The following is a 10,000-nucleotide window of genomic DNA, read 5'->3' as shown; positions in this document are numbered from 1 at the left end:
TGTTGAGGTCAGTCGTTTGAAGGGTAATGACTGCTTTTAATGACTGTTTTTAATTTGCTGTGATGGTTAGTCCTGGTTTTCTCTGCTTATTTTATTTTACTATTGTTTTATTGTATCTTTTCATTGTCGTTTGCATGGCCTGTGGATATCCTTTTATCATAACCGTTATGACCGTTGGTAGAGAGAGAGAGAGAGAGAGAGAGAGAGAGAGAGAGAGAGAGAGAGAGAGAGAGAGAGAGAGAGAGAGAGAGAGAGAGAGAGAGAGAGAGAGAGAGAGAGAGAGAGAGAGGGGGGGGGGGAGAAAGAGAGAGAGAGAGAGAGAGAGAGAGAGAGAGAGGAGAGAAAGAGAGAGAGAGACAGAGGCAGATAGAAAAAATGAAAAGGCAACGGAACTAACGCAGCGATTCGTCACTCGCAGTCACATAATCTAATATGACATCGCAATTTATCAAATCAGCCTCCAACAAATTCATAACAGAGAGACATTAGACTAATTAATCCGCTTTAATTCAATGACGAACGGAAAAACAAACTCAACAACCAAATTCAACAGTCCCTCCTTTCTCCCCCTCTGTCCCCTCTCCTCCTCCTCCCTCCTGTCCCCTCTCCTCCTCCTCCCTCCCTTCTCCCCCTCTGTCCCCTCTCCTCCTCCTCCCTCCTGTCCCCGCTCCTCCTCCTCCCTCCTTTCTCCCCCTCTGTCCCCTCTCCTCCTCCTCCCTCCTTTCTCCCCTGCCCCCTCTCTTCCTCCCCCCCCTGTCCCCTCTCCTCCTCCTCCCTCCTTTCTCCCCTGCCCCCTCTCCTCCTCCTCCTCCTGTCCCCTCTCCTCCTTTCCCCTGTCCCCTCTCCTCCTCCTCCCTCCTTTCTCCCCTGCCCCCTCTCCTCCTCCCCTCCTGTCCCCTCTCCTCCTTTCCCCTGTCCCCTCCTCCTCCTCCTCCCTCCTTTCTCCCCTGCCCCCTCTCCTCCTCCTCCTCCTGTCCCCTCTCCTCCTTTCCCCTGTCCCCTCTCCTCCTCCTCCCTCCTTTCTCCCCTGCCCCCTCTCCTCCTCCTGTCCCCTCTCCTCCTTTCCCCTGTCCCCTCTCCTCCTCCTCCTCCTTTCTCCCCTGCCCCTCTCCTCCTCCTGTCCCCTCTCCTCCTCCTCCCTCCTTTCTCCCCTGCTCCCCTCTCCTCCCCCTCCTCCTGTCCCCTCTCCTCCTTTCCCCTGTCCCCTCTCCTCCTCCTCCCTCCTTTCTCCCCTGCCCCTCTCCCTCCTCCTCCTCCTGTCCCCTCTCCTCCTTTCCCCTGTCCCCTCTCCTCCTCCTCCCTCCTTTCTCCCTGCCCCCTCTCCTCCTCCTCCTCCTGTCCCCTCTCCTCCTTTCTCCTGTCCCCTCTCCCTCCTCCTCCCTCCTTCTCTCCCCTGCCCCCCTCTCCTCCTCCCTCCTCCTCCTGTCCCCTCTCCTCCTTTCCCCTGTCCCCTCTCCTCCTTCTCCCCTGCCCCCTTTCCTCCCCCTCCTCCCTGTCCCCTCTCCTCTACCTTCCCCAGCTCCCTTTCCTCTTCCTCCCCCTGCTCCATTATTTCTTTCCCTCCTCCCTCCCTGCGCCCTCTCATCCTCCTCCCCCTGCTCCCTTACCTCTTTCCCCTCCTCCCCCTGCCCCCTCCCCCTCATAGCTATGTCTGCCTTCTCTGACTTTTCACAAAGTCGTTCGCAGTCAAATGCCAATTGACTTACAGAGCCCAGATCGACTTAGCGGAGTGTCAAAATGTATTACGGTTCTTTCCTGCTCTCTTTCTTTCCCGCCTTCTCTCTCTCTCTCTCTCTCTCTCTCTCTCTCTCTCTCTCTCTCTCTCTCTCTCTCTCTCTCTCTCTCTCTCTCTCTCTCTCTCTCTGTCAGAGATAAAATCAACTCACAAATTTGTTTCGGTTAGAATTATGTCTTTTTTACTCAGCCCCTCCCCAATTCCCCTTCCGCCCTCCCCCTCTTCCTTCTTTTCTTCTCTCTGCCTTGCTCCCACGTTCCTCCCTCCCCCTCCTATTCCCAATCTCTCTCTCTCTCTCTCCCACTCCCACCCTCTCATTTCTTCATTTTCCCATTCTCACCCTTTCTCCAACCCTCTTTCTCCCTCGCTCTCATATTCCTACCATTACTCTTTTTCCCACTTCCGCCCTTCCTCCCTGCTTTCCACGGCCCCCTCCTTCCCTCCCACTTCTTTCCTTCTCACTCCCCTGCCTAACCCAACCTTCCCCCCTCCACCCCCACCCAAACGCGACGTTCAAATAGCAGAAACATTTCACAAACTTCTCAAATTGCTCTACGCAATCCATGCCGCTTCTCTAACTTTCTGAGAATGATCTCGTTTATATCCGAAGAAAGTCTCTCTCTATATATGTGCGCGTCTCGATCGGAACTTCCGAAGAGAGGCGGGCGAGGCGGCCGCCTCCTGCAGGGCTCTGAGGCTGCGTCTCCTGCCGGGGTGCCCAGCTGCTGCGCGCCTCGCCAGTGTCAGCCGTGTCTTCTCTGGCTGGTGCCTGGCCAGCCTCCTGCTGGGGTGCCCAGCTGCGTCTCCTGCCGCGCCCAGCCAGTCTCCCAAGCTGGGTGCCCAAGAGCCAGTGCTCGGCTGGGTGCCCAGCCAGTGTCTCCTCTGCCGCGCCCAGCTGCGTCTCCTGCCGGGCGCCCAGCTGCGCCCCTGCCGGTGCCCAGCTGGTGTCTCCCTGCCGGGTGCCCAGCCGCGCCCTGCCAGGGGTGCCCCAGCTGCGCAGCTCTCCTGCCGGGGTGCCCAGCTGCGTCTCCTGCCAGTAGGGTGCCCGGCTGCGTCTCCTGCTGGGCGCCCAGCTGCGTCTCCTGCCGGGGTGCCCAGCTGTTCTGCCGGGGTGCCCAGCCGTCTCCTGCCTGGGGTGCCCAGCTGCGTCTCTTGCCGGGGTGCCCAGCTGCGTCTCCTGCCGGGGTGCCCAGCTGCGTCTCCTGCCGGCGCCTTGAGCTGGCGCCCTGCCGGTGCCCAGCTGCGTCTCCTGCCGGGGTGCCCAGCTGTTCTGCCGGGGTGCTCCAGGCCAGGCCCCTGCCTGGGCACCAGCTGCGCCTCCAAGGGGTGCCCAGCTGCGCCCTGCCGGGGTGCAGCCCAGCCGCCCTGCTGGGGTGCCCAGCTGCGCCCTGCTGGGTGCCCAGCTGCCCTGCCGGTGCCCACGGCGGCCTCCTGCCGGGGTGCCCAGCTGCGCCTCCTGCCAGGGGTGCCCAGCTGCGTCTCCTGGCCGGGGTGCCCAGCTGCGCCTCCTGCCGGGGTGCCCAGCTGCGCCTCCCGGCGGGGGTGCCCAGCCTGCGTTCCCTGCCGGGGTGCCCAGCTGCGCCTCCTGCCGGTGCTGTTGCGGCCCCTGCCGGGTGCCCAGCCGTGTCCCTGCCGGTGCCCAGCTGCGTCTCCTGCCAGGCGCCCAGGCCACCTCCGGCTGGGGTGCCCAGCTGCGCCCGGCTGCGTCTCTTGCCGGGGTGCCCAGCTGCGCCTCCTGCCGGGGTGCCCAGCTGCGTCTCTCCTGCCGGGGTGCCCAGCTGCTGCGTCTCTTGCCGGGGTGCCCAGCTGCGTCTCTGCCAGGCGCCCAGCCGGTGCGCCTCCTGCCGTGGGTACCCAGCTGCGCCTGCTGGGGCGCCCAGCTGTTCGCCGGCGCCCAGGCCGCGGCCCTGGCCGGGGCACCAGCTGCGCCTCCTGCCGCGGGGTGCCCAGTTGCGTCTTGCCGGGGTGCCCAGCCAAGGCCTGCCAGGGGTGCCCGCAGCTGCGTCTCCTGCCGGGGTGCCCAGCTGCGTCTCCTGCCGGGGTGCCCAGCTGCGTCTCCTGCCGGGGTGCCCAGCTGCGCCTCCTGCCGGGTGCCAGCTGCGCCTGCCGGCGCCCATGGCGTCCTTGCCGGGGTGCCCAGCTGCGTCTCCTGCCGGTGCCCAGGCCAGGCCTCCTGCCGGGTGCCCGAGCTGCTGCGCTCCTGCCGGGGTGCCCAGCTGCGCCTCTCTGCCGGGGTGCCCAGCTGCGGCTCTCCTGCCGGGGTGCCCAGCTGCGCCTCCTTGCCGGGGTGCCCAGCTGCGTCTCCTGCCGGGGTGCCCAGCTGCGTCTCCTGGCCGGGGTGCCCAGCTGGAAGATCTCCTGCCGGGGTGCCCAGCTGCGTCTCTTGCCGGGGTGCCCAGCTGCGTCTCCTGCCGGGGTGCCCAGGCTGTGCGTCTCCTGCCGGGGTGCCCAGCTGCGTCTCCTGCCGGGGCGCCCGCCAGCGTCTCCTGCCGGGGTGCCCAGCTGCGTCTCCTGCCGGGGTGCCCAGCTGCGTCTCCTGCCGTGCGCCCAGCTGCGCCTCTTGCCGGGGTGCCCAGCTGCGTCTCCTGCTGGGGTGCCCAGCTGCGTCTCCTGCCGGGAGTGCCCAGCTGCGTCTCCTGCCGGGGTGCCCAGCTGCAAGTCTCTTGCCGGGGGGGGTGCCCAGCTGCGTCTCTTGCCGGGGTGCCCAGCTGCGCCTCCTGCCGGGGTCGCCAGCCAGTGTCTCCCTGTTGGGGTGCCCAGCTGCGTCTCTTGCCGGGGTGCCCAGCTGCGTCCTCCTGCCGGGGTGCCCAGCTGCGTCTCTTGCCGGGGGGGGTGCCCAGCTGCGTCTCTTGCCAGGGGTGCCACAGCTGCGCCTCCTGCCGGGGTCGCCCCAGCTGCGTCTCTTGCCGGGGTGCCCAGCTGCGTCCTCCTGCCGGGGTGCCCAGCTGCGTCGTCTCCTGCCGGGGGTGCCCAGCTGCGTCTCCTGCCGGGGTGCCCAGCTGCGTCTCTTGCCGGGGTGCCCAGCTGCGTCTCCTGCCGGGGTGCCCAGCTTGCGTCTCCTGCCGGGGTGCCCAGCTGCCGTCTCCTGCCGGGGGGTGCCCAGCTGCGTCTCCTGCCGGGGTGCCCAGCTGCGTCTCCTGCCGGGGTGCCCAGCTGCGCCTCCTGCCGGGGTGCCCAGCTGCGTCTCTTGCCGGGGTGCCCAGCTGCGTCTCCTGCCGGGGTGCCCAGCTGCGTCTCCTGCCGGGGTGCCCAGCTGCGTCTCTTGCCGGGGTGCCCAGCTGCGTCTCTTGCCGGGGTGCCCAGCTGCGCCTCCTGCCGGGGTGCCCAGCTGCGTCTCTTGCCGGGGTGCCCAGCTGCGTCTCCTGCCGGGGTGCCCAGCTGCGTCTCCTGCCGGGGTGCCCAGCTGCGCCTCCTGCCGGGGTGCCCAGCTGCGTCTCCTGCCGGGGTGCCCAGCTGCGTCTCCTGCCGGGGTGCCCAGCTGCGTCTCCTGCCGGGGTGCCCAGCTGCGTCTCCTGCCGGGGTGCCCAGCTGCGTCTCCTGCCGGGGTGCCCAGCTGCGTCTCCTGCCGGGGTGCCCAGCTGCGTCTCCTGCCGGGGTGCCCAGCTGCGTCTCTTGCCGGGGTGCCCAGCTGCGTCTCCTGCCGGGGTGCCCAGCTGCGTCTCCTGCCGGGGTGCCCAGCTGCGTCTCTTGCTGGGGTGCCCAGCTGCGTCTCCTGCCGGGGTGCCCAGCTGCTGCCGTCTCTTGCTGGGGTGCCCAGCTGCGTCTCCTGCCGTGGGGTGCCCAGCTGGCGTCTCCTGCCGGGGTGCCCAGGCTGCGTCTCCTGCCGGGGTGCCCAGCTGCGTCTCCTGCCGGGGTGCCCAGCTGCGTCTCCTGCCGGGGTGCCGCAGCTGCGTCCTCCTGCCCGGGGTGCCCAGCTGCGCCTCCTGCCGGGGTGCCCAGCTGCGTCTCCTGCCGGGGTGCCCAGCTGCGCCTCCTGCCGGGGTGCCCAGCTGCGTCTCCTGCCGGGGTGCCCAGCTGCGTCTCCTGCCGGGGTGCCCAGCTGCGCCTCCTGCCGGGGTGCCCAGCTGCGTCTCCTGCCGGGGTGCCCAGCTGCGCCTCCTGCCGGGGTGCCCAGCTGCGTCTCCTGCCGGTGTGCCCAGCTGAGTCTCTTGCCAGGGTGCCCAGCTGCGTCTCCTGCCGGGGTGCCCAGCTGCGTCTCTTGCCGGGGTGCCCAGCTGCGTCTCCTGCCGGGGTGCCCAGCTGCGTCTCCTGCCGGGGTGCCCAGCTGCGTCTCCTGCCGGGGTGCCCAGCTGCGTCTCCTGCCGGGGTGCCCAGCTGCGTCTCCTGCCGGGGTGCCCAGCTGCGCCTCCTGCCGGGGTGCCCAGCTGCGTCTCCTGCCGGGGTGCCCAGCTGCGTCTCTTGCTGGGGTGCCCAGCTGCGTCTCCTGCCGGGGTGCCCAGCTGCGTCTCTTGCTGGGGTGCCCAGCTGCGTCTCCTGCCGGGGTGCCCAGCTGCGTCTCTTGCTGGGGTGCCCAGCTGCGTCTCTTGCCGGGGTGCCCAGCTGCGTCTCCTGCCGGGGTGCCCAGCTGCGTCTCCTGCCGGGGTGCCCAGCTGCGTCTCCTGCCGGGGTGCCCAGCTGCGTCTCCTGCCGGGGTGCCCAGCTGCGTCTCCTGCCGGGGTGCCCAGCTGCGTCTCCTGCCGGGGTGCCCAGCTGCGTCTCCTGCCGGGGTGCCCAGCTGCGCCTCCTGCCGGGGTGCCCAGCTGCGTCTCCTGCCGGGGTGCCCAGCTGCGTCTCCTGCCGGGGTGCCCAGCTGCGCCTCCTGCCGGGGTGCCCAGCTGCGTCTCCTGCCGGGGTGCCCAGCTGCGCCTCCTGACGGGGTGCCCAGCTGCCGTCTCCTGCCGAGTGTGCCCAGCTGAGTCTCTCTTGCCGGGGTGCCCAGCTGCGTCTCCTGCCGGGGTTGCCCAGGCTGCGTCTCCTGCCCGGGGTGCCCAGCTGCGTCTCCTGCCGGGGTGCCCAGCTGCGCCTCCTGCCGGGGTGCCCAGCTGCGTCTCCTGCCGGTGTGCCCAGCTGAGTCTCTTGCCAGGGTGCCCAGCTGCGTCTCCTGCCGGGGTGCCCAGCTGCGTCTCCTGCCGGGGTGCCCAGCTGCGTCTCCTGCCGGGGTGCCCAGCTGCGTCTCCTGCCGGGGTGCCCAGCTTCGTCTCCTGCCGGGGTGCCCAGCTGCGTCTCCTGCCGGGGTGCCCAGCTGCGTCTCCTGCCGGAGTGCCCAGCTGCGTCTCCTGCCGGGGTGCCCAGCTGCGTCTCCTGCCGGGGTGCCCAGCTGCGTCTCTTGCCGGGGTGCCCAGCTGCGTCTCTTGCTGGGGTGCCCAGCTGCGTCTCCTGCCGGGGTGCCCAGCTGCGTCTCTTGCTGGGGTGCCCAGCTGCGTCTCCTGCCGGGGTGCCCAGCTGCGTCTCCTGCCGGGGTGCCCAGCTGCGTCTCTTGCTGGGGTGCCCAGCTGCGTCTCCTGCCGGGGTGCCCAGCTGCGTCTCTTGCTGGGGTGCCCAGCTGCGTCTCCTGCCGGGGTGCCCAGCTGCGTCTCTTGCTGGGGTGCCCAGCTGCGTCTCTTGCTGGGGTGCCCAGCTGCGTCTCTTGCTGGGGTGCCCAGCTGCGTCTCTTGCTGGGGTGCCCAGCTGCGTCTCCTGCCGGGGTGCCCAGCTGCGTCTCTTACTGGGGTGCCCAGCTGCGTCTCCTGCCGGGGTGCCCAGCTGGGTCTCCTGCCGGGGTGCCCAGCTGCGTCTCTTGCCGGGGTGCCCAGCTGCGTCTCCTGCCGGGGTGCCCAGCTGGGTCTCCTGCCGGGGTGCCCAGCTGCGTCTCTTGCCGGGGTGCCCAGCTGCGTCTCCTGCCGGGGTGCCCAGCTGCGTCTCTTGCCGGGGTGCCCAGCTGCGTCTCCTGCCGGGGTGCCCAGCTGGGTCTCCTGCCGGGGTGCCCAGCTGCGTCTCCTGCCGGGGTGCCCAGCTGCGTCTCTTGCTGGGGTGCCCAGCTGCGTCTCCTGCCGGGGTGCCCAGCTGCGTCTCTTGCTGGGGTGCCCAGCTGCGTCTCCTGCCGGGGTGCCCAGCTGCGTCTCTTGCTGGGGTGCCCAGCTGCGTTTCTTGCTGGGGTGCCCAGCTGCGTCTCTTGCTGGGGTGCCCAGCTGCGTCTCCTGCCGGGGTGCCCAGCTGCGTCTCTTGCTGGGGTGCCCAGCTGCGTCTCCTGCCGGGGTGCCCAGCTGCGTCTCTTGCTGGGGTGCCCAGCTGCGTCTCCTGCCGGGGTGCCCAGCTGCGTCTCCTGCTGGGGTGCCCAGTTGCGTCTCTTGCTGGGGTGCCCAGCTGCGTCTCCTGCCGGGGTGCCCAGCTGCGTCTCTTGCTGGGGTGCCCAGCTGCGTCTCCTGCCGGGGTGCCCAGCTGCGTCTCTTGCTGGGGTGCCCAGCTGCGTCTCTTGCCGGGGTGCCCAGCTGCGTCTCCTGCCGGGGTGCCCAGCTGCGTCTCCTGCCGGGGTGCCCAGCTGCGTCTCTTGCCGGGGTGCCCAGCTGCGTCTCCTGCCGGGGTGCCCAGCTGCGTCTCTTGCCGGGGTGCCCAGCTGCGTCTCCTTCCAGGATCCTTCGTTCCGTCTCTTTCAGGTTTCCTCAGTTTCTTTTCTCGCTCCGGTCTCCAGTTTTGTCTCTTCCCGAGATCTTCTGCCTCGTCTCTCTCTTCGCCTCAAGCTTAGCGTTCTCCTGCTGCGCGTCTCTCCTTTGCTCTTGCTGCTTTATCATTCTACTTTTCATTTGACTTTTCCATTTCCTTTCCTTTTCTCCTCTTTCCTTCTTTCCTTCTCCCCCCTATTTACTTTACTATCTATCCTATCTATCGATTCATCTATCTTTTTATCTATCTATCAACCCTTCTATCAATCTATCGCTCTCACTCTACCTGTCTCGCCCTTTCCTATTTCCCATATTTAATTCGCCTTCTCCTCCACCCGCCCTTAACACCCGCAGGACCAACCAGCCTTTTATTGCCCATTGCATTGCCTTTTCCTTTTTCAGCGTCATGGCCATTCGTTCGTCCAGGTTGTTAATAAACGATATTGTGTTGTTTAAAGGTAGATTGAATATTTTTGTTTCGTTCCTCAGTTTTCTTTTGCTTTTCTTGTTTGCTTTTAGGATTTTACCTTGTTTGGTTATCTTTCTTTTCTTTATCTTCTTTTTAGTGACTACCCTTTCCCGAGAAGACAGTGGCGCCAGATTTGACAAACACGATTTTGTATGATCTCGTATTTTGTTTTCTCCGTGTCTGTTTATTTACATCTAGACGCTGATATACATGGATATATTGATATATTGATATATATAGATAGATAGATAGATAGATAGATGCATGTATATGTATATATTTCTTTTCTTCTATTTTCTTTTTTCGTTTTGTTTCTTTTTTCTATTTTTCTTTCTTTATTTCCTTTTCTTTTTTCTTTTTCTTCTTTACTTTTTCCTTTTCCTTTTCGCTTCTCTTCTCTTCCTTTTCCCGTCCTTTTTTTCTTTCCTTTTCTTTCTTTTTCCTTTCCTATTGTTTTTTTTATATTTTATTTTATTTTATACTCATACTAGACCCTTCATTCTATGGGAATATCTTTTCCAGTATATTTCACCGCACTATCGGCCTGGATTGGCATAGCGACGAATAAACAAAACGAGCTCTCGTGCTATGAAATGCTATTGCAACTACAATCACAACTTTTACAATCAACGCTTCAAGAACTGAACAAGAGCGCAATGTATTCGCCACAATACGTAGTATGTTCTAAGAATATATGAATAAATAAATAAATGAATAAATAAATAAATAAATAAATAAATAAATAGATGCATAAAATAAAATAAAATGCTCGCGAGACCGACATCATCGATTTTTTATTTCTTTTCGTTGTGATTTCCTTGGAATTCGATCTTAAGGAAAGACAGGTTCTCAGTCCGACTTGTCTGGTCGATTGAGATGCTCTGTCTGTCTGTCTGTCTAAGTTATTCTCGTATTTGGATATCTATCCAGAGATTTATTTGCATTATTTCTGTCAGGCTATCTGAGGAAGAGGGAGATACATGAAGAGAGAGAGAGAGAGAGAGAGAGAGAGAGAGAGAGAGAGAGAGAGAGAGAGAGAGAGAGAGAGAGAGAGGGAGAGAGAGAGAAACGGACAGAGAGAGGGAAGGGAAGAGAAAGAGAAAAAGAGTGAGAGAGAAGGGAGGGGGGAGGAAGAAGGAGAAATGGAGAGAAGGGGATAAGAATGAGAGAGAGAGAGAG

General features: G+C 63.8%; 1 protein-coding gene across 1 annotated transcript in view; it reads right to left on the bottom strand.

Moving 5' to 3' along the window:
• Window positions 1–2,478: 2,478 nt before the first annotated feature.
• LOC138864935 (collagen alpha-1(III) chain-like) overlaps window positions 2,479–10,000 on the bottom strand; it is a 33,005-nt gene continuing 25,483 nt past the window's right edge. Inside the window, exons 4-10 of the mRNA XM_070133586.1 lie at window positions 7,953–8,115; window positions 7,770–7,890; window positions 6,521–6,865; window positions 5,796–5,958; window positions 5,410–5,708; window positions 4,156–4,897; window positions 2,479–3,988 (exon numbers count right to left, since the gene is read on the bottom strand). Coding sequence (XP_069989687.1) covers window positions 2,479–3,988; window positions 4,156–4,897; window positions 5,410–5,708; window positions 5,796–5,958; window positions 6,521–6,865; window positions 7,770–7,890; window positions 7,953–8,115 — 3,343 coding nt within the window. The remainder of the gene's footprint in view (window positions 3,989–4,155; window positions 4,898–5,409; window positions 5,709–5,795; window positions 5,959–6,520; window positions 6,866–7,769; window positions 7,891–7,952; window positions 8,116–10,000) is intronic.

This window comes from Penaeus vannamei, chromosome 19 (genome assembly GCF_042767895.1).
Source record: "Penaeus vannamei isolate JL-2024 chromosome 19, ASM4276789v1, whole genome shotgun sequence".
NCBI lineage: Eukaryota > Metazoa > Arthropoda > Malacostraca > Decapoda > Penaeidae > Penaeus > Penaeus vannamei.
This window is presented reverse-complemented; position numbering and strand designations above follow the sequence as displayed.